Source organism: Balaenoptera physalus, assembly GCF_965194825.1.
Source record: "Balaenoptera physalus genome assembly, chromosome: 1".
Lineage (NCBI taxonomy): Eukaryota > Metazoa > Chordata > Mammalia > Artiodactyla > Balaenopteridae > Balaenoptera > Balaenoptera physalus.
This window is the reverse complement of record NC_138882.1, coordinates 176,182,806-176,205,695: the sequence shown is the minus strand read 5'-3', so window position 1 is coordinate 176,205,695 and position 22,890 is coordinate 176,182,806. Positions and strand designations below refer to the sequence as shown.

The window sequence follows — 22,890 nt, the reverse complement described above, 5'->3', positions numbered from 1 at the left end:
TGAAACCACATCAGAGAGGAGAAGAGCAGCCCTAGGGGAGCCCCAGCCCACCCCAGATAAAGAAAGCGGTGCCCCTCAGCTGGCAAACTGTGACCTCCCAGACCCACGCCTGCCTTCCTAGTTCCCGTCCCTGGGAGACAGAGGGATGACAGAGGCCAGTTCCCAGGGAGCCAGAGCTACCACAGCAAGGAGGCAGAGGGGCTTCCAGAGGCCCCGGCAGAGCCAACCCCCCAGCCTGCCACACACTGACTGCACCTTGGAGGCCCTACAGATAGGGGGCACTCACTCCACCCCGCTCTGTGCCTACCCACTGTCCCCCGCAACCTCCCTGCAGAAGGAGGTTGACCCTTGTCTCCCTGGTTGTCCTAAACGTCCCACAGGAAAGAGCATCGTGATACACATGAGGACTCAGATCAGGGAGAGGAAGCCGCTTACCCAGGGCCACCCCCATTCTGCATCTTCCTCTTCTCTCTCCATCCCCGCAAAGCCCTAGGAGCGGAGACTGGGGCGCATTATCCTTACTCAGTCTGAGGATGCAGAAACTAAGGTACACGGGAAGAAATTGTTTGCCCAAGACCTCGCTGCTAACAGACTTGCACCTGTGCCTCCTGGCTGCAGGTCCAGGGAGATTTTAAGGGACAGCTCCTGGAAAGGCAGCGTCCTGGCCTCTTATCATGTAATGAGACGACAGGCCGGCAGCTGCACAGTGATTGGGGCAAGCTCTGGCGTCAGACCAGCCTTGGGTCCCCACTGTTCCATTTACTGTGTGATCTCGGGCAGTGATTTCACTGTCCTGTGCCTTGTTTTCCTCATCTGTGAAAGGGGCAGATGGGAGGATTACCCGAGGCCCTGCCCCTGCGCTCTTCCTCCTTGAAAGCACCCAGTACTGTCAAGGAAAGGGAGGAAGCGGTTAGTTGACAGCCTTCTCTGGCGGGGTCGCAGGGTCACGCTGGTGACCCATCTAAGGTGTTCGTGAGACATGTACGTGCTCGGCGAGTGAGGAGACATTTGCTCTGGGAGCCCCTGCTGCTTTCATTCCTAACCTCGGGCTTCCCAGGGTCCAGCAGCCCCAGGTGTGTGGTCTTAGCAGGGCCACCCACCCTTCAGGTGTGGGTCCCACGGAGTTCCAGGCGGGGGCCACTGTGTGTCCCTGAGCAGTACTGGCTGAGGGGGGAGGGGAGCAGGGATATCCCTGCTCTTCATCTGCCCCCTTCGGACCCCAGCCACGCACCGTTTACCCTCCACAAGCAGCAACAATGATTATGAGCCATTGACAAGTGGATAGAAATAGAGTATTCCGTGTGTAGGTGGGGGGGGGGTCTTTGTGGCCCCTGACAGCATTATCGGTATCACCTGTAAATTTAGCATCACGTGTGTGCCAGGTCTTGGCCACCAAGGCAGCTCTGCTAATATTCTTCTGGAGCCTACACGTCTTGCAGAAGCTGCTTGACCACAGAAACAAAGCATATTGCCTGTCAGACAGGCCTGGGTGACCTTCGGCAAGTTTCTCACCAACCTCAGTGTCCACGTCAGCTAAATGGGGCTGTGAATAGTACTGACCCGCAGGGAGGATTAACTGGCATTGCGTGGCGACGCTCCTAGTCCAGTGCCTGGCACACAGTAGGTGCTCCCCAGCGGAGCAGAGGAGCCAGCCCTGCTGGCAGTGGGTGACCGTGGCTGCTTCTGTCTTTCAGCGGCTCCAACAGGAGCTGGGGCTGGGCCATGGCAGGGAGTAGCAGCATCCTGGCGGAGTTTGGGTCCCTGCACTTGGAGTTCCTACACCTCACCCAGCTCTCTGGCAACCAGGTCTTCGCAGAAAAGGCAAGTCTTCTCCCCTGCTCCCTCTTCTCCACACGGAGAGCGAAGGGTGGGCACGTGGCCTGTGACAGGGAAATGGACCACGGGCCAGCTGGAGGGTGTGTGGGGAGCCCGAAGGCCTCCAGCCACTGCCAGCATAGCAAATAGTTGCCTAATCGTACCCAATGCCAGGCGCCAGGGAAGGTGAGTGCAGGGAGTCAGCAGCATTCTACAGAGGGCACGGCAGAGACATAGCTGCCAGCGAGAAGGTTTTCCCTGGTACATGTGCGCTCGCTGGCAACCACACACGTGTGAAATCTGGAGAAAGTGCAACAACGGAAATCCAGGCACCAGTTTGCGTTGGCAGGAATTGGCCACCCGGCACAAAAGTCCCCTTTCCAGAGACATTTAACTTCTTCGTGTGAGATCTGCCTGCCTTTCCCCTTCCAGATGCCCATCTAGCTCATGCTGTCAGCAGGCTGGCAAAGCAATTTCGCTCTACAGCAGAGGCTCACGTCTGTTCCTTCTCATTGTTACCAGGCTGGCGAAGGCCACAAGGGGTTCAGAGAGCTATAGCACCCAGGCCTTCATCCATCCTGACAGCTGCCCATCCCTGCCCCCCCGTGAAGCCCTCCAGAAGGAGCGGTTCCTCAGTGTCACAGCCCTTGGCAGTCCTACTGTCTGGAAGTGTCTCCGTAGGTCTAACCCTCAACCCAAGGAAGGGAAGTGGACATACCCCACCCTCAGATGGTGCTTGTCCCTTCCTGAGTCCTGCCCCTGTAGGGAGATGAAGCCCTGCCCTCCAGGAAGAAGGAGACCCCCACTCCCAAAGCCTTCTCTTCCCCCCAGATGTTAGTCTCTTGGAATGCCAAGGGAGCTGGGAGGTCACAGAGTCACACCTCTACCCAGTGGCTCTCAGTCTTTTGTCAGCCAACCAGCCCCAAAGCATCATCTAGCATGCTGGTGAAGAAGCGGATTTCTGAGTGTCGCCCCAGGCCCAGGAGTCTGCATTTTAAATAAGCACCCATGTGCTTTTTGATGCCAGGTTTAGGACCACTGCTTGCTCAGTGTGGGAATCCACCCGAACTTTCTTGAGAAGCTCAAAGAAGAGCTTTCAACCCCTTGATTGCTCCCTCTGCACTAGGGCTCACTACCAGCCTCAGACAGCCCCTCACGTTGTCAGACCTCCCTTCAGAAGCTTTTCCTTATATTGAGAGGACTCTGCCTCCCTGGGATACCCCACCTCAAGAGCTCATGGAATAAATTCAATCCCACTTCCGATGGGTCTTCTCCTCTGGTCTTTTTTCCTGCCTCCAGGCCCTCCCTGCCCCCAGCCTCCCTATTTCCACTGCTCTTGAGCCAGACCCCTCTAGGAACACCATGGCCAGCTCAGAACGGAGTGAGATGAGCAGCTTGCTCTAGTTCCTGCTAGTCTGGAGATACCACTGCCTGAGCACCTACAATGTGCTGGGTACCGTATAGTAGCTCTGATTTTCCCACCAACCCTATGAGGTGTGTCTTCTGTCATCCCCATTTTACAGAGGAGGAAACTGAGACTCAGAGAGGTTAAATCACTTGTCCTGGGTCATCCAGGTGGTAAGTGATAAAGCCGAGACTCAAACCCAGGACATTCTGGCTCTGAAACCCATGCTCTTCAAGACCAGATCAGTTCAGCAGGCTTCTGGATTTTTCTCAAGGGTCCATCCACCTCATTGTCTCTCTGTGTCTCTTTACATTTACATTCTCCAGCTACTTTCATCCGCCAGTCATGCCTCCCACAGAGGCGATTATAGGCAGTCAACAAATTGGCCCAAATTCTAGAAGCGCCCGCACCCTCCGGGGGAGCTAATTTAGCCCGTTTCACTGCTCACCACCAGGACAGTCGAGAATACCTCCGGTACAAGCACATTCCCGTCCCCCATAATGGGCTCCGTTAACATAAATGGATATGAGATCTGATGTGGCAAAGCAAAGTGCCGTCCCCCGGAAAGAAAGGTCTGACAGCTAAAAGGCTGCTTTTCCCTGCTCCTTACCTTGTAGATAAATCTGCGCGCATGCTACAGCTCCATCCCCGAGGGCCTTTCTGTCCTGCAGAGTCTGTACTGGGAGGATTTCATGTACCGCCAGACAGCAGACCCTGATGGATCAGGCCTTCCTGAATCCCGCATTGTGCCCTTTGTAGCCCCAAAGGTTGCAGATCCAGCCTCCTGATCCAGCGGGTGTGGCCTCCGCTACACGTTGCTGCATGGTCCCTGCCCTGATCCCTGTTGGAGCCGGGGCTGCTCCCTGTGGTCAGAGAGGCCTGACTCACGTCCTGGCTCTGCCACTTACAAACCCCGTGACCATGGGCAAGTGACTGACGCTCTCTGAGATCCGGGTTTCTCTTCTGTTAGACTGAGATAATAATACTGTGTAGGTTGTTATGAGGGTTGGAGATAATGTATCTAATGGGTCTGGCTCGCAGCAACTGAGAAACGTTGACAGCATTGTAGCGTTGTAGTTGTTGTTACTAAAACCCCGAGATGCCTTTTAGGGCACAGGGATGTTGAGGGGCCCAGGCCTCCCCTCTGGAACGGTTCCCACAGTATCTGATAACATATTACCAAGCTGAACCGTATGAAATTGCCAATATAACCGTTTCTGACCTATTAAAAAGACAGTTTTGTCTAGCACTTACAAATGAGCTACTGTCACTTATACGAGCGCCCTGCTAAAAAGACCCGTCCCCAAAATCCACACGCAATGAGGAAGGGGTGAGGTGGGGGAGGGGAAACTGGCAGGGCCCCGGGCAGAGCAGTCAGTGCAGAGGTGGAGGGTCAGGCCCCACTGTGGCCGCACCCCGCTCTTGAACACAGAGGCAGGACCGACTCACACCTCCGGGTTGGAGCCGGCTGCTAGTTACGCAGCTCTCCCTTCCTGCCTCGTCGGAATGGTTTCCTCTCTGGACCCGAACCAGCTGCCTCAGTCCTCAGTGGGCTGGGACTCGGCTGGCTTCTTGGAGAAAATGAAGACGTGCCTGGTGTCCATCTCTTGGCAGGTCAGGAACATCCGAAAGGTCCTTAGGGATATTGACAAGCCCTTCGGCCTCTACCCCAACTTCCTCAGCCCGGTGAGCGGGAACTGGATGCAACGTGAGTACAGGGGCGCCGCTGCCCCTCCTCCAGCGGATTCCTGCCCAGCTTCCCGGCCTGGCTGGGCGAGGCACCCGGCCGAGTGAGGAGCGATGCACTTATTGGAGCCACGTACCAGCAAGGCATTGGCTCGGGGCTCCTGGATGCCACCCTCCTGCCACCCTCCTCCACCCTCGGGGCATCGTGGGGAGTGTTCATTTCTGTTGCCATCGCCGTAGTGACGGATGTGATGGCTGCTGGCTCGTGAGGCCCTGCCCTGTGCATCCCCCGCATGCTAGCTGTCTCCAGACTTCCATCTCTTACAGTGCCCACCGAAGCCCCCTTCATCCTCCCCCAAACTTGCAGGCGTGCTCCCGTTAGAAGTTTACTCTAAAAGCGGCTCTAAGAAAGGCCATGCATCCTCTCCCAGCCCCTTTCATCTGGTTCCCTACCTCCAACTTTAATTTCTTAAAAAATGTTTAAGCAGATCCTAACTATACAGCAATATAAAAATCATGAATTCATCACTGGTATCTTAAACCTGTTAGAATTGGCCCTAGGATTTCCTGCTGTTTATGTTCAGAGGCTTTTTTTTTTCCCCGGCCAGACAGTTGTGGGTCACCTGTGGAGCCTCATTCACAGCCCCCAGCTCCACCCACTGAAACAATGGGATTTGAAGATCTCTCAGGCAGGGGAGTGTTAAAGTCTTCCAGCTCCCGGGATTGCACCCCTGTCGAGAAGCACCGCTCTGCCTTGCCCTTCTGACCAAGGCCCTGGTCCTGCGATCACAGTCAGCACAAATTTGGGGGCAGCAGGTTCCATGGGCCCTGCCTCTAGCGGCTTACCAAGACTTGCCCAGAGCCCCTACCTCCACTGCCTCTACCCAAACAAGGACCCCTCTCCCTTTCCCTGCCTCCAGCCCCAATTGTTATGGCATTAGCAAGGGCTCAGCGACAAAGTAGACCTGAGTCTAATTACTGCATGCCTGCGGGGAATTCACTTCATCCCTTTGAGCTTTGGTTTCCTCTCCTGCAAAGTGGGAGAAGAGCCGAGATGTGTTCTTTGTGCACCGTGGAGGGGCGTGGGAGCAATGGTCAGAAGCTGCAGGAAACAGACTTCAGTTCATCTTCCAAAGATGACGTGGGTTGTCCCAAAAGGTCATGAGCGCCCATCACCAAAAGTATGCAAGCAGGGCCTGGAGGGCCAGCTGGCCAGCCAGCAGGGATATTGTGAGGAAGCTGCAGAGGCCTGTCCTTCCATCCCAGAGCCTCCATGACCCACATCCAGGAGACCCAGAAAATTCGACCCTGGAATTTTCCTTGGTGATGACCTCACTCCCAAGGAGCCTCCTGCAAAAACCACTTATACAAATGCAAAGTATTTTTAACCAAAGCACACTGGCAAAAAAAAAAAAAAAAAAAAACACACTGGCAAATTCAAAAGTGCCGGGAGAAAATGAAGGTTTGAATTACAGATTATGGCCATGGAAAGAGAGAGTTCAATAACCGTTACTGCCTTTAATTGCAAGGCCTGACTGGGTAAAGAGATAAACTAAGCAGCTGCCGGCCTTAGCTGCTCCAGGACAATGCACCAAAACCCATAAAAAGAAGGAGAGGGGTGTGGCTTCCCAGCCTGAACAGCTACCTTGGCAAATTACAGGGGAGCCGCCCGCCTCTTCCCCTGCCCCGCTGAGAAGCATAATTTTCTTTTCAGGCTGCACCTGGGGTCGCAAGGCTTGGCAGAGTCAGTCACATATGGAAAATTGTCTCATATTAATAAAATATGAATCCAAGGCCTGCCAAATTTCAGAGGGAAGGTTATAAAGAAAGCCCTGACCATCGGGGTGCCTGCTTTCCTCCTCCCCTGGCTTTGGCGCCTGGGGTCATCCCAGGTTTCCTGTGGTTTTCGTTGGGTGTTTTGGTCTGTTTTTGTCTTTTTAGTTTTTTTTGTTTTTGTTCTTGTTTTTTGATGATTGTGTAATTTTCCAGCAAATGATAACATTCCAACTTGCATAAGCTAAGTTCACATTCTTTTCTCTCCTTGAATCCTCTGCGTAGCCCATTTGCAACCAGAGAAATTGCAGCTTAAAGAGACAAAGGGCTAATTAGGGCTGCATCCCAGTCCCAGACCTCTGCTCTTGCCTGCTCCCCACTCCTGCCTGAAGCTGAGCTTCAGGGTAGCAGGGGAAGCTAAGACCCTCCTGCCGCTAGGACTTCACAGCCAGGATAGGTCCAGCAGGCTCCTGCTGGCACCAAGCACAGAAGAGACCAGTCCTAGCAGAGCCGCTGAGAGCTCGAAGAGCTGCCAGCCCTTTGGCCTGGCCCCTGGGGTGGCTTGTCCTCCTTGTGCACTGCCTGAATCCCACACTTTCCTCAGTGGGGGGGAAGTGGCAAGTCCAGGTTCTCTCCCGTGGCCGTGGGAGTGTGAGCTGCCCGCCAGCTCCAGCCCGGCCACCTCCCCCAGCTTCATGCTACTTTCCCGCCGGCAATTCCCAGGCGTATAGGGTGGCTGCCTCCTGCTGCCAAGTGTGATGGGAGCGTTGTTGACACGATCAGGAAGCAGCAGAACCCATCTCTGCTCACGCACACCAACTCTCCCTTCTACAGTTTACAGATCAGGAGACAGGCCCAGGGACGTCTGGCTTGCCCTGAGCTAATGGTGGATCCACGTCTCTAATTCCCACTCCTGCACTTCTCCCCACGCGCCCCTCGATGCGGGGAAGACACCCCACCTGTGCACTGCAGCTGAGGCCCCCGGAGACTATACACATATCCCCAAGAGGGTGTCCTATCTAAAACACCCGTGGAACTCCTGCTGACCTGGCTCCCCTCTCCCGCGCACACCTGCCAGGTGAAGCCCTTGACCTTGTCCCTCACACACACTCTGCAATCACATGGTGAAGTCCAGTCTCTTTGGCTTTGACATTCAAGGCTCTTCCGAGCACAGCCCCCACCTGCCTGCCTTTCTCTCATTCAGGACTTACTGGGCATCTGGAGTGTGCCACACAGGTATTGGGCATAGATGCGAGTCATACAGGGTCTCTCCCCACACAGCCCACAGCCTAGCAGGGGAGGTAGACCCACAAACAGGTACCGATGACACAGCGCTCGGAGCAGCCGAGGGCAAGGCTTGCACCTAGCGACGGTGGGACGGCTGCACCAAGCACTTCCCGCAGGAGGGCGCTGGGCCAGAGGGTGCAGGTGCCTTATTTCCCTCACTCCTCACAGTCACCCTGCGGGGACCTCAGTGTTATGGGGACACGGAGGGAAGCCCTTCCAAGCTGAGATGAAGCAGTGAGGGGGCGTCACACACAAGGTAGGGAAGGGTATTCCTGGCAGAGGGGTCATCACAAGTGAGACAGAGTGGGCAGGGGGCTAGCAGTGTTTGGGGTGGCGGAGGAACCGTGACAGGAGGCAAACCCAGGAGACGAGCATGGAGGTGCCCATGCCTCCGGCTGAGGGCAGTGAGTGGGGGCCCCTTCTGTGCAGGCTGACCCGGTCTGACTTCCGGCCTCCCCACCCCTGCCTTGCACAGACCTCGTGCCCCGGCCGTGGACACGCCATCCACATGCCGGGCCTGGCACAGCCCTGCCCTCCCTCTGGGCTTGCCCAGCTGTGTCCTCCCCCTGGGAACAGGGGCAAGGGGGACGCTGTGCTGGTTCCGTCTTTTCAGGTAACAAAGTCCAGCCCACGCTGTCCCCCTCCCATGCCTCCCTAAGCCTCAGGCTTTACCTGGTCTGTTCCCATTTTCACAAGTGCTTCTTCCGTTCCTGAACCCTTGCTGGGCCAGGGTTTGTTTACGGAGGGGGCTGGAGGGGGCCCCTGTTTACTGTGGGGGCCTCCTGTCAGCCCCCTTTCCTGGTTCCCAGTTGTCTGACCCTCCGATTTTTGATCTGACCCTCCCTCTTCACACTTGCCCTTTCTTTCTCTCTGCGTCTTTGTTTTCATTCTTTGGTTGACTGTGTAAAGCTGCAGAAAGTGAGAGCTCTACCAGCTCGGTGGCTTTGGCGAAGCTATTTAGGCTCACTCTCAGTTTTCCCATTTGGGAAATGGGGTTCGTAGTGCTTACCTTACAGGGTTCTTGGGAAGATTGTTATAAATGATACAGTAAAGCTCCTGGCCCACAGTAGACCCTCGATAAAGGGTAGCTGTTGCTGTATTCTCTATTTCTTTCTCTCTCCCCCCACCCACTTTCCCTCCCCTCTCTTTTTCTAACCCCTCTTTCTCCAGAGGAGCTGAAAATCCTCTTCCCATTCCCCCCCAACCCCGCCTTCATCCACCCACTTCCCTTCTTCACTGTCTTGCTGCTTAACAGGGAACCGCAGTTTTCTCCTTGTTTTATCTGTTAAATGCCTTTATGTTTCCCTGTTGTTAATTGTGAGTGAAGCATTGCCGTGTCTTGCTTCTGTAATTAAGTGCTCCTCTGTCAGCCATCCCTCTCCTGGGGTAGCCCTGGGTGGAGACACCTGCCTGTTCAGCCACACCTGGAGTTCCTGCTCCACCAGGGCGGACGGAGGGGTCCTCAAACCCGGTTTTCCTTCTCTCTGCTCCTTTGAACCCCATTTATCCCAATTTGCTAAATTTAAACTTGGCTTTCCCAGAACAGCTTTGTGCTCTGACCAACTAAATTAAGCCTCTCATTGCTCCTTTCCGTGGCCTTTTATGAACCTGCCCAGCATTAATTACCATGTTTGTCACCGGGTAATAAAAATCTCTGAACTCCCTGCCACCAGATTATCTTTTTCAAGAAATGCAACTCATTTACAGTTAATAACCAGAGGCCCAGCCCCGTCCTCCGCCTGCAAAAGCAACATGATGACATGATTTATAGCAGCCGAAGGAGCCCCTGCATTTCCATGAGGGACGATGGTGCTCAAGCTGGCCCTGGTTCCCCCGGTCGCAGGCCATGCCTTCCTCCCAGCCCCCGTTCTGTTGGGGGCTCCGAGGCTGCGGATTAAATGCTCACTCCCCACCGAGTCGCGGCGTTCTCGGCAGGTGGAGATAATGCTCCTGTCCTCTCTCCCCTCACAGACCATGTCTCGGTTGGAGGACTCGGGGACAGTTTTTACGAATATTTGATCAAATCCTGGCTGATGTCGGCCAAGACAGATATGGAGGCTAAAGATATGTACTACGAAGCCTTGGAGGTAAGACAGGCGCCTGATTCTTCATGGGTGGTCAGTCACTCGCCACCAGTTCCCACGCGGGTCCCTGAGAGCCGGGGGGCTTGCTCCCCACCCCACCCCTCAGGTGAGCTGGCCAGAGGGAGGACAAGACAGTCCCCTCCCCAGCCTGTTGCTTGACTCTCAAACACCTTGACATCAGGGCCATGTGAGCATCCTCATGTCACAAATGCAAAACCCAAGCTCAAGGAGGTGAAATCATTTGTCCGAGGTCTCACAGGAAGCAGCAGGCAGTCTGATTCAGAAACCACAGCGTCTGTGTTTTTGTTGATGTGTCAGAGCCCAGAACACAGCCAGACTAGGAGCCCCCAAGTGAGGCTGCCAAAGCAAGACCCTCGGCCATCTTCCTGTGGAACCAGAGGTGACATACTTAGCACATCCCAGCTGGGAGGGGCCTCCCTCAGTGGAGCATCCGCTTCTCTTCCTTCTCTTTATGTGGATGGAAACCAAGGCCCAGAGAGGGGAAGGCACTTGCTCAAAGCCACACAGCGCAGAACTGGCAGAGCTGGAGCTAGAGCCAGGTCTCCAAAGCCAGCCGCCAGGTTCTCCCCACTGTCCCTCAGCTCTGCTGGTCTGTCCACAGGGCATGGAGTGAACAGGGATGCTAAGCTCAGATGGGTCCCTCCAAAGAGGCGGAGACTGTAGGACAGAGGGGGAGTCGGTTAGCCTGGGATCTTGGGAAGGGGGTTAAGGAATCCCAGCGGCCCCTTCGATAGATACCTTTGAGCCCAACTAAAGAGAAGGCACTGGGCAGGCTCCGGGCCTCAGTTTCCTCATCAAGTACGTTGAGCAGGTTGGATCTATTCTGCTGCCACCGTGGTCTAAGCTAACTGGATTCCTTGCTCCACCCCTCCCCACTCTAACTCAGTTCTTCCGCAGCAGCCAGAATAGCTGTAAACGCATGTCCCTCCGCTTGTGACTCCCTTAGCGCTCGGCTCGAATAAACCAGACTCCTCACCTTTGCCCACAGTCCCTGATCTGGGACTGTCAGTCACTCTGAACTCTCTCCCCTTTGCCCTCTGACCTCTCGTCCCCAACCTTCCTCAGATACACCAGACTCATTCCCACCTCAGGGCTTTTGTACCTGCTGTCCCTTCTACCTGGAATATCATCCAGGTGGCTGGGTCCTGCTTACTGGTCAACTCAGATGCCACTGAATTAGCCTTCCCCAGCTTCTCTCTCTCTCACATACCTGAGGCTTATTATTATTAGTCATCTTCACCTTTATCAGCATCTAAAATGATCACATGTGTGTATTTGTTTACTTGTTATATTGTCTATCTTCCTGAGCTGTCTAGAGCAAGGATCTTGTCTACTCATTCGCTGTATACTTCACCCCCAAAACAGTGCTTGATACCTGGGAGGCATACAATCACTATTTTGTGAACAAATAAATGGATGAAGGGAAGGCAGGAAGGAAGGGAGGGAGGGAGGGAGAGGGGAAGGAAAGATGAGTGGGTGGGTGGACAGATGGATGATTGAATGGATGGCTGGGTGGGTGGAAGGATGGATGGGTAGGTGGATATGGGTGGATAGGTGGGTAGATATGAGTGGATGGATGGGTGTGGGCAGCAGACTGGATGGATGAATGATATCTAGCTACACTCTGATCACATGAATCCGGCCAGGAATGGTAGTCCTTAAAGGAAGCACATTGGAACAGGCCTCCAGAGTCGTGGATCCTTTAAACTGTGGGCTCAGTGATGAGTTTTCCCTGCCCAGCTCCCTGGCACCAAGACCTGAGTCATGAAGCAGGTCCCAGGACTCCAGTCCCAGCTCAGTCTGGCTCAGCCCCGTCCACTCCAGGCTTCTGAGCTGAGCTTCCACTGCAGCCTGAGGCTCCTGTCAAGGATTAGGGGTCAGGTTCAGCGGTGGCCAGGTGTGCTGCCTGGAGAGGCCCTTTCTGCCCTTTCTGCCTTCCTTGCAGAGTAAACATAAAGTTCACGAGCAGCCCAGATCCCAGACCTCAGGGCACACTGTAGTTGAGACTTCAAGGAAAGAAATGGCCATAAATTATTTAAGCAAACGGGGAGTTTTATAGAAGTACTTGATTGAACAGGCTAGAACTCAGCTTTGCTCCCACATTTGATCTCCCCAGTGAAGAGCCTGCAGTGTCTCTGACTCCGGGTAAAGGCTGGGCCTCTGGCGAGTTTGGGGCTTTGAAGAATGTTCTGGTGGTTGTCAGCCTTGTTGGCATGTTAAAAATCACCTGGGGAGCTGTAAAACCCCAATGCCCAGGCTGCACCCCAACAAGGTGACATCAGAACCTCTGGGCTGGGGCCCAGGCAATAGCCTTGAAAGCTGCCCTTGGGGCTCCAGTATGTGGGTTAGACCAGTATCCAGCTAGGGTGGGTGTGAGGGCTTCAGACAGATCAGCTGGGCACACCCCGGGGTCTCAGAGGAGGGGCAGCAAGAAGAACAGGGAGCTTCCGTCCCTGCGGCCTCCTCCAGGCAGGTGCACTGGGTGCCTGGCCTTATTTAGCCCCTTCTTGCAGATGATGAAACTGAGGCTCAGAAAGACCCAAGGTCACCCAGCAACATGGCAGAGCCAGGACGCAAACACGGGTCTCGCTGACTCCGAATCCAGGGCCCCTGCCTCTACTCACCAGCTGCCGAATTGCAGGGGAGCCTGGCTGGCCTGAAGGCCCTCTCAGAAGTGCACAGATGGGGTGCCCTCCAGGAGGTAGAGGAAGGAACCGTCAGTGCCAGGCGCTTAGCCAGCATCTTTGAGTAGCTTCATAACCATCCCAGGAATTATTATTCCCATTTTACAGATGAGGAAAGGGAGTCTTCAGCAAAGGGAAGTAACTTGCCCAAAGTCACCCAACTCTCAAATTGCAGAGCTGGGATTCAAACTCAGCTCTTTACTATGTCTCTTGCTATGATTTTAGCCTTTTTACCAGTCGGTTGCCCGACTGTGCCGTCTTGTGTTTTGCTGAGGGTTTTAGAAAGGCTTGGGGTTTTTATTTTTTACCTTTGCATTTGCTTGTCTAAATTATATCCTCAAAGAGAGACTTGGGGTTAACCCCAAATAGAAATGACCTGTGGGAGACAGTCTTGAAGGTACAGATTTCCAGCTACAGTGTGAAGCTTCCTGGGATCTCCCCAGATGTCTGTGTCCTCTCCCCAGTGCTGGCAGTGATAACTGAACCAGGTTTCTGTGCCCGGGACTAGCCCTGCCCCCCCTCCCGCACCAGCACCCTTAGCGACGCAGAGCAGCTGCTGTGGACCCAGCTCTGCCCAGGAGCCAGGGCCCAGCCCGGACGCGGCAGCTCTCCAGGCTGCCTCAGTGCTCCTCCCCACGGGGAGCAGGTGCCCTGGCGCTCCAGTCGCTTCATCAGAGCTTCCCCATCTGCTGCTCAGTGAGGGTCCTGCAGGCAGCCCACCGGCCTGGGCCTTACAGCAGAGGGCAAAGGACAAGACAGATCGAGGAACGAATGTTGTTTGAGCACCTCCCACATGCCAGGCGCTGGCTGGAGGATGGTAGTGGTGGCTTCTGCCGTCACCTGGCACTCAGAGTCCTGGAAGAAAGGCAGACGTTCCACAGAAATGTATACAAATAGGCGCACACACGTGGGAATAGCACCTCGTAGAAAGATAACAGGGTAGTAGCGTAATGGGGCCACAGTGGTTTAGACTCTGGGGTATTCTTACTAAGGAAGAGGCATCCTGGAGGGGCCCAAACGCAGAGCTAGAGGTAGCAGAGCTGGAATGGGAGCTTGGGGGAGAAGCAGTGGTTGCGACAAAGCCCCGAGGCAGGAAGAAAAGGTCTTCGTGGAGGTCACCAGCGCAGAAACCTTCTCTGGCCTCACTCCGCAAAGTAGGACCCCCTCCCCGAGCCTTTTTCTGCCTCGTCCCCTTAATTTGTTTCATTCAGAATGTTGATCACAAATTGGGATTCTCGGGTGTATTTGCTTTTGTTGGGACGTCTCTGTGCCCATGGGTGAGCTCCCTGAGTCCAGGTCCAGACCCGTCTTCAGGGATGTATTCCCTGCACGGAGCACAGTGCTGGCACCGAGAGGCGCTCGCGAAATGTTCGCTGGGGGAGGGGGGCACAGGAATGAAATGAGGCCCACCGGCGTGGCTGGAGCGGGGACGGGGGCAGGGGCAGACTGGAGAGGAATCATAATAGCCAGCACTTATTGAGGCCTCTCTGTGCGAAGAAACATGCTAAGCTCTGCAGACACATCCCGTTGAATCCTCACAACCCTGTGAAGTGGTTCATGCTCTCATCCCCATATTATACATGAGGAAATTGAGGCACAGAGAGAACATAGAACCTGCGCAATGTCACACAGCTCGGAACTGGTGGAGGTGGGGTTAGAACCAGAGTCTACACCCGGGAGCCATGTCAGTGGCATCAGGTTAAACCTCAGGGTGTAAATCAGGGAGTCTCAGAGGCCCTGCTGGACTTTCGTCTGAGGGCACTTGGAAACCATGCGAGGGCATTAAACAGGCCCAAGACGCAGTCAGGTCCACTACGTACAGAGTGCACCCCACCGCCCGCCCCAGAGAATAGACGGGAGGGCAAGAGTGGAGGCAGAGGCCTGGCCAGGGCCCCAGAGGCTCCGCCCTGGACTAGGACCCACCGAGTCCAGCCTTGCAGCTGTGTGGGTGGCTGCTGCCGTCACCTCAGTCTCCAGGGCTCCCCAGGGACTAACGGCAGGCAGTCAGGGGCACGATGGCCTGACACCTACACCCCCCAACATCCTGGGAGTCTTTCCCAACAACATCACCTCTTGGGGGACCAGGGGAGGGCTCTGAAAGCCCCTTGCCACCTAAAGGAGCAGCCACTGGGTAATGGAAGGAGCCGGGCTTGGGCATCTGGGGGTCCTTGTCCTGATCGTGGTGTGGTGGGTGACCTGGGACACGCCACTCAACCCCTGTGTCTAGAGAGGGCACTACAGCCCATGTGCCGCCTTTTGTGAGCATTAAATGAGGAAGCCTGTGATAAGGGCCTGTAGAGGACAGCTGTTATTGTCTGTGGTCCTTTTTGAGAATCTGATCAAATATTACTGACCCTCTTCCCATGAAAATGCCCTAAAGTGTCACATACAATTTTAGGGGCATTCTGGACCCCCTCCAGCCCATCCACAGGCCAACTGGGCTTCAGGTTAAGATTCCCTAACAGAGGATATAATGGAGATTGATAATAATTTTTAAAGATTTTTTTTTCCAAAAATTTTTTGAATGTACAAGTTTTAAAAGTCTGTGTCAGAGACTGGCCCTGGGGAGCTGCCTTGTGTCCAAGCCCCCCAGCAAGCACCAGGCCTCAGCTGGGTGAGTGGCAGAACCTCCCACCAGCCCCATCAGGGACCGCCCCCAGCCAAGGTCAGCAGGCCTCCTTTGTCTGGGATGGAGGGCTCGACAGAGCTGCACTTGCTGCCGTCTCCAAAATGTTCATTTTCCGTCCTCTCCCTTCCCTTCTCTGTACCCTCCCATGCCCTTCCTCCCTGCCCAATTCCCACCTTGCTCCCAGGCAATAGAGACCCACTTGCTGAATGTCTCTCCCGGGGGGCTGACCTACATTGCTGAGTGGCGAGGGGGGATTCTGGACCACAAGATGGGGCACCTGGCCTGTTTCTCCGGGGGCATGATCGCCCTCGGCGCTGAGGATGCCAAGGAAGAAAAGAGGGCCCACTACCGAGAGCTCGCAGCCCAGATCACCAAGACGTGCCACGAATCGTACGCCCGCTCAGGTAACCCTGCAAGGGGAAGGGGCAGCAGGAAAGACTGAGGCTAGACACCGGGAAGAACTGGAAAGACCAGGAGAGTGGCAGTGAGTGAAGGGAACACATGGACTTAGGGAAGCCTCACCTTGGAGGTTACCCGGAATTTGAATGAGGGGTGTGCTATCCACGCACAGAGATTGTGCCCTCAGTTAAAGGGAACACGGTGCTGTGTTAGCACTTTGTGTGTGCCGGGTGTCATTCAGCACTTGACATACATCATCGCTGACCCTCACAACACAGATGAGGAAACTGAGGCTCAGAGATGACCCGGCCAAGTTCCCATGTGAGGGGCTCAGAGCAGAGGGTCCTCCAGCCCCTGAGGCAGAAACATTGGCTTCCTGAGCCTTTAGCAAATTCCTTCTCCCTGAGCCCCTACCCGTAAACGTACCTCTGCCTTTCCTCCCTGGAACCCTCCCATTCAGAGGGTCTCACCACCTCCTGGCACCACCCCATAATCACCCTCTGATCCAAGACCCCCGGAAAGCTTGAGAGCTTCTGCACCATCCCTGCCAGCACTCACCGCAGAACTGTCAAACACTAGACTCAGAAACCACATGAGAGAATGTGAACCCAGCTCCTCATTTTACACGCGGGGAAACTGAGTCAGCCCAGAGCGGGGAACTGGCTTAGCCAAAGCCACACGGTGTATGAGTAGCTAAGCCGGGGCTAGAACCCAGGTCTCCTGATGCCCAGCCCCACCTTGTGTGCTGCCTTTCTAAACAACACCCCTCAGAAAAAGCCCCGGGCCCCCGTGCCCCCAGAAGGGGCCCACCGCTCTGAGTTGTAAACCCAGCCTTGGTTGGAGGAGAGGACCTAAGATCTGCAGTAAAAGATCCTGGCTCAAGTGCCACTCTGCCGCTCAGCAGCTGGTGGCCTCTGTTTTCTCATCTGTTCAATGGGAACAATAACACAGGTCTCCTGGGCCCCACAGGAAGTACTTGGCCCACGCCTTCAGCCAGCAGCATGGGAGACGTGTGTTAGCAGTCCACGGAAAACATGTCTGTGAGTGCGCCAGGGGAATCCAGAGCTCCTGGAGCTGTTTTCAGGAAGCCAGCAATTCGCAGTGGGTCCTTAAAACTGGTCTTCAATTCCCTTCAAAGAGCTATCTCTGCCAGCACCATAAACAAATAGGAAATCTCAGGAATAATAAAAAGCTTGCTATTGGTCGGGAACAATCAGCCCAGACCATAAAAGACAGTCCGCTTAATAGAGCACGTTGTTACAACCAGCCCGGCTCGTCCATAGATAGCTGCAGCAGTCGCTCTTGCCCTCACCCCATTAGCAGCTTGGCGAAACGGCTGTGTTCTGATGGCCAAGAGCAGCTGTGCCATCTGAGAGGCTCAGAGGAGCCAGGATCTGCCTAATTCCTCTTCCATGAAGCCCTCCATGAATGAGTAGCATGTCCTGCAAAGCTCCAATCTGTCTCTGAGAAAAAGCAGCCCAGGGCCTCTTGGGGTCCTGAGCCCTAATGGGAGGTGGGGGGCCCACATTAGGACCAGAGCTGGGCCCTCCACTGACCTGACAGGATATGCAGGCATTAAAGGGAGGATGATCTGACCCACGTACCCTAAATTTTGGACCTAGAGAGTCAGACCCAGGGGAGAAAGAGAGAGAGGACAGCCTGGGGGAAAGGGCATCAGACAGATCCAGGGTCACATCCCAGCTCGGCCACAACTTGCTGTGTTACCTTGGACAAATTACATAGCCTCTCTGATCCTCAGTTTCCACATGCACGAGAGGCAGATAATAGTATCTGCCTTACCAAAACAACATTTTTTAAGGATTGAAATAAATGTATGTAAAGCACCCAGCACAGCCCTTGAACTCATAAATGGTGGTTGCAGTGGTGGTTATAATGGTGGTCATCCAGAAAACAGGAACAGCAACAAACTGACCAAAGCCAAACAATGACAACAAAACCCAGACCTCATCAGGCCTTCTTTATTCAGCTCCCTCTGCCTGAATATGTGCCTTCTGGGCAAATCTTCCCTCATCTCCACCTCAGCAGTCTCCCAAACTGTCAGCTCTGGAAGGCTGGCTCTGGGAAGTGTCAAAAGCAGTTCCCAGAGAAAGGGGGTCTGTGGAGAAGCATCATTGCATATTAGCAAATTAAAAGGTCTGGTAAGTCCTGTAGACAGAAGGCTTTCACTTTGTTTAACCCACTGTTCCCCAGATGTGCTTAAACCTACAACCCTTTCTTGGCTGAGCACTGGGTAACATCCTGCAGGGCTAATGTCTCAAAATACACAGTTGGGGAGCACCACCCAAACTTCTGTCTCCCCGGACTGCTGGGAAGTTCATTTGGATTCTCAGGGTCTAAACTGCAAAAGTTTCGAGGCCTAAGGGTGTTGCTTTGGCCAGCCCATGCCAGCCCATCACCAGCCGACCCCGGCCAGGGCTACCACGCCACTTCCGTCTCTCCTGGGGCACTGTGATCCTGAAGAGCAGGAGGTGGGAGGTCTGACCCAGGCCCCCTGGTCGGTCATTCCTGCAGATACCAAACTGGGGCCCGAAGCCTTCTGGTTTAACTCAGGCAGAGAGGCCGTGGCCACGCAGACGAGCGAGAGCTACTACATCCTGCGGCCCGAGGTGGTGGAGAGTTACATGTACCTGTGGCGGCAGACCCACGACCCCATCTACAGGGAGTGGGGCTGGGAAGTGGTGATGGTGAGTGGCGGGGCGCAGGGGGAGGGTGGTGAACTGGTGGCAGGTGCCCTTGAGAATTCACAGTCAGGGTCCAAACCCAAGAGGAGGGGTAAGCCAGGCTGGCATCTGGCTAAAGTTGAGAGTGCAAAAAGGGTCAAGGTTTGGTTGCAGAGCCAAGAGTCCCCGGCCGGGCAGGAGCAGGCCAGGAACTTGTGAAGAGTGTTCTGAGTGCCCAATAATGTCAGCAAACTGAGAGGGGCGAACGCAGGGCAGCAGTCAGAGGTGGCCCAGCACACGCGTGGTCACTGCTCTCTGACGCTGAAGCCTGGACAGGTGACTTTAGATTTCTCCTCTCAAACAGGAACGGGCTGCCAGCTCACCTACCTCCCTCCTCTCCCCGAAGCTGGCCCAGCCCTGGGCAGCCCCCTCTCTGGGCTCTGCTCCCCCAATCCCCTTCCTCCTTTGGGGCAGGTATCAAAGGCAGGGGTGGGGATTCCAGAAGGTTCTTGGATGGATGCCAAGCCTTCTCTGCTGTTCTCCCCTGGGCCCACTGCTCTCGGAGGCGCAGACTTGGTGGGGAGAGCCACACTCCCAGAGCACATGCTCAGCTGGGGCGTGGGCCCTACTCAGGCTCCCTGACATGCCTCATTGGCCAGAGTCCCCCTGCTTTCCTGAACCCTGGTTCTTGACCTTTGAAAGCCAAGTGTTTTGTGCTCCTGGGCCCCACCCACAGACCCTCAGTGGGTAAAACTTGCATTTCTGTACAAAAGGCAGGCACAGCCTCTGGCCTGGGGACTACATCTCTACAGGGAATCCCTGGGGCGTGCCGAGTCCAGTCCCCAAATCCCAGCCCCTTCCCTGACCTCTGTCCACCACTGTGGGTGAGTCTGTCAGGTCAGTCTAGTTCCCCGAGAGGCAGAGAACCTTCCTCTAAGTTCACACCAGGTGAAGCGCTCAGGCCGGGCAGGGACTAAGTTCTCCGCGTGGGCCCAGGGAGCGTGGTGACGGCAGGAATTCGGCCTGCTGCTCCCACCAATGCTGGGGTCCCCAGCCAAGGGGTGGGAGGGCCTGCCTGTTCGAGAGCTGGCCAGGCGTGAATCTTGTGGGGGGGGGGGCCTCTCCTCTCCCCACACCAAGGCTGCCTTCCTTTCCTTCAGGCCTTGGAGAAATACTGTCGGACGGAAGCCGGGTTCTCTGGGATCCAAGACGTATACAGTAAGGTTCCCGACCACGACAACAAGCAGCAGACTTTCTTTCTAGCGGAGACACTGAAGTGAGTTGCGGGCTCGGCCGGTGTTCTTCCCAGAGGGCAACTCGGGCTTTTCTTAGGGAAGGGGGAGGGGGCAGAGGGGAGGGGGAGGGGGCAGCAGTCCCTTCCTTCACCGTCAGTCAAGTTCTGCTGTCCCAGGAGGGGGGCCCAAGAGGGATGGAGGCTTGGGATCCAGGGGCGGGCCTTGGGCCAGGCCAGTTTCTCCACGCAGAGTGAGGCTGGGCTGGACTCCACCCCCCTAAGCATTAGCTATGTGAGAAGTTAACTTCTTTAACCTGTCTCCTCAAGTTACTTAAGTTCTCTGAAACTGTGCCCTTCTGTGAAATGGGCAGAATAATAACCATGATGGTGCCAATCCCGGTCACTGCTGCAGTTCTGCTGCTGCGCTGTTCCCCTCCTTTCTTGGGGCGAAATTTGGCCTCCTCGTTTCCTCGCTGTTCCCTAAAGCAGTCCCCTTGTGCTTTAGCTCTTTAGGATGGATTGGATGGTCTGTTCCTTCCATTAAAATCCCCCATGGCTTGGAAACCTGCAGTTCTGGAGTCACGACTCCCTGTGCGTTTTAGCACCCGGACATCTACTTGAGTGTCGAGTCTCCTGGTACATAAGGAAGCAGCCCGAGTCCTGGGGTATCCCTCAGGCCTCCCTGCAAAAAAAAAGAGAATCTAGGCCATACGGGGTCCTACAAGGGCCAGGTGGGGAAAGCACCTGAGGGAAGCTGGCTTGGGGGGAGGTACAGAGCAGGGGCTGGGACAGAGCCAGGATTAACCGGCTCTGTGTGACCTAAAGCTCAGTGCTCCCCTCCGCGTCCACAGCTCCTTCCCGGGGACGAGCCCTCCGGGCAGATTTGGGGTCTCCGACCTCCCTGCACCCTTGGGCACAGGCCTGTCACAGAGGCCCCTGAGATTCCTTCCCAGTGGGTGCCCCCTTCCCCAGAGCGCTGACAGCCTGTGTCTGGCTCCCCTCCCTGCCGGGGCACAGGTATCTCTATCTTCTGTTCTCTGAAGATGACATGCTCTCCCTAGAAGACTGGGTGTTCAACACGGAGGCCCACCCGCTCCCTGTGAGCCGCTCGGATGGCTCCGGCAGGGGCGGGGCCTGACTCCCACCCGTCGCCCTGCCGCTCCGGGCCCACCTCTGCGGGATCTGGGGCTGTTCTCAAACGGATTGGAGACGTGGGCCCCTGCCTGGCGGGCCCGGCAGATGTGTTGGACGAGCAACTTCTTTTCCTCTGTGAGGAGACAGGACTCGGAGACACAGCGATGGCACACCGGGCCCACACGTTCCTTTCCACGGAGACTTTCTGTGAAACCTGCTCACTTGCCATTCCAGGGCCAAAGCACCGGAGGTTTGCATTGCAGCCTCGTGTATTTGATTCACTTCCTTTCGTTTTGGAGGTTTTTTTGGTTTTTGCTTGATTTTGCCTTTTCTCTACAGTTGTGTTTTCTCACAGATTTTAAATATAGTTTTCAAAATCATGTGCTTTCAAAAATGGTGTCATGCCAATAAACTAAACCTTAAAGTGCACACACACACACAAAATCTTGACCCCATTTTCTATATTTTGAATTCCTTTTGCCCAACGTTTACTATATGTTCAATGATGAGTCATTTACCTTATAATTTGAGGAGGGGCTGCCCTTTGATTTGGGCCTAAGTGTCACGAATCACTAGTGCTGTTTTCATTATTGTAATGGAAAAATCTGTAAAGTTACAATAAAGGAGTTTATTGAATAAGAAATACAGTTGGGTTCATCGCACATCAGTGACTCCTGGGGAAACCATTGCAATGCTGTCATCAGAAAGAATAATCAAGCAGCAGTTGATTTAAGGTATAAAGATGCCAACTTCTATTACCTTCCCTTGAATTGGTCCTAATATATTCAGGAAGGGTGAGGGCAACCCTTTAAATGAAGTTGGATATTTATACTTACATCAAGGCTTGGAAGAGGCCCAGAGAGGAGCAGCAACTTGCCTGAGGTCCCACAGCCAGTAAAGGCAGAGGTGAAACCCCTAGGGTTTGCTCACCACCCCAGTCCAGGGTTCATCTATTCCATCATTCAGCAGATACTTGGTGAGTGCCTGCAGGGGACCAGACATGGGGACGCAGCTGTGAGCGGGACAGTCATAAGCCCCGCCCTCAGGGAGCATACAGCCAAGCAGGGACACACAGACCGTGAAGGAGAATGACTGCAAGTTACATGAAGTGCTCCAAAGGAGACAAGCAGGCTGAGGCACTAACGTCTGGACCTACCTTAGAGGGTCAAGGAGAGCCTCTCTGAGCAGATGACCTTCAAGCTGAGACCTGGAAGGTAAGACTATCCCACAGATCCACTCTGCTCCTGACCGTCACCCCTGGGAGGAGGCCATTCTGCAGGGCAAGGAGGTCAGGCCCCAACACTGAGGAGAGAGCTTCCCCTCCCTCACCCTCACCCCTTTGCAGCGTGTCCACACAGCTGAGTTCACAGAACGATCCCAAGTCCTTCCCCAGGCTCAGCCACTTCATTTTGGCTGTTAGTGAACTTGAGTAGCCCCTGGGGTGCTGGGGCCCTGGGCCAGGTGACCTGGCTTTAAACCCTCACTGTGGGAACCTGGGCAGGTCACCTGTCTCTCTGAGCCGCTCTTTTCCATCAGGCAGAGAGCAGACCCTCCACCTCGCAAGGTTCTCATAAGTGGGATGCCGCTGGCGCCCTGGAGCTGTGGGAAGTGCTGCTTCCTTGTTCTGGAGACTCAGATGCTTCCGGCATGTTCTTAAGCAGTAGTTAGAGCTACAGGGAAGCTGTGGCTATAGCAGGAGCCCGGGCATTTGGTAAATAAGTTGCTGCCTGAACCCAGAAAATCACTTCACTCTTGACAGGCACCAAGATGGTGTGGCTCCAGTGACCTGCTTGGGCCCATTTTTTAAAAAGCAAAACAAAAAATTGATTACACAGATATTATAGAAAGTTTAGAAAGCTTATCTTTATAATAAGCTGAAAGAAAAATCATTCACTTTCCTACCCTCCAGAATAAACACTGTTACATTTTCTTCTAGATCTTTTTCTATGAAGGTACAGAGTATATTTTGCAAACATGGTGTCATACTGTGGCATCCTGTTTTGTTATAATCTGCTCTGCACCAAATGCTATATTATGAACATCTTTCCACGTCAACAT

At 54.6% G+C, this 22,890-nt stretch overlaps 1 protein-coding gene across 4 annotated transcripts in view; it reads left to right on the top strand.

Annotated features, from left to right (window-relative positions):
• Positions 1 to 21,475, top strand: part of MAN1C1 (mannosidase alpha class 1C member 1) — a 131,586-nt gene extending 110,111 nt beyond the window's left edge. For all 4 annotated transcript variants that reach the window (XM_082423135.1, XM_082423137.1, XM_082423138.1 and 1 more), the window contains 7 exons: positions 1,695 to 1,821; positions 4,835 to 4,928; positions 9,938 to 10,053; positions 15,569 to 15,788; positions 18,316 to 18,488; positions 19,625 to 19,740; positions 20,716 to 21,475. In XM_082423135.1, coding sequence (XP_082279261.1) covers positions 1,695 to 1,821; positions 4,835 to 4,928; positions 9,938 to 10,053; positions 15,569 to 15,788; positions 18,316 to 18,488; positions 19,625 to 19,740; positions 20,716 to 20,836 — 967 coding nt within the window. In that variant the 3' untranslated portion in view covers positions 20,837 to 21,475. The remainder of the gene's footprint in view (positions 1 to 1,694; positions 1,822 to 4,834; positions 4,929 to 9,937; positions 10,054 to 15,568; positions 15,789 to 18,315; positions 18,489 to 19,624; positions 19,741 to 20,715) is intronic.
• The last annotated feature ends 1,415 nt before the right edge of the window (positions 21,476 to 22,890 follow it).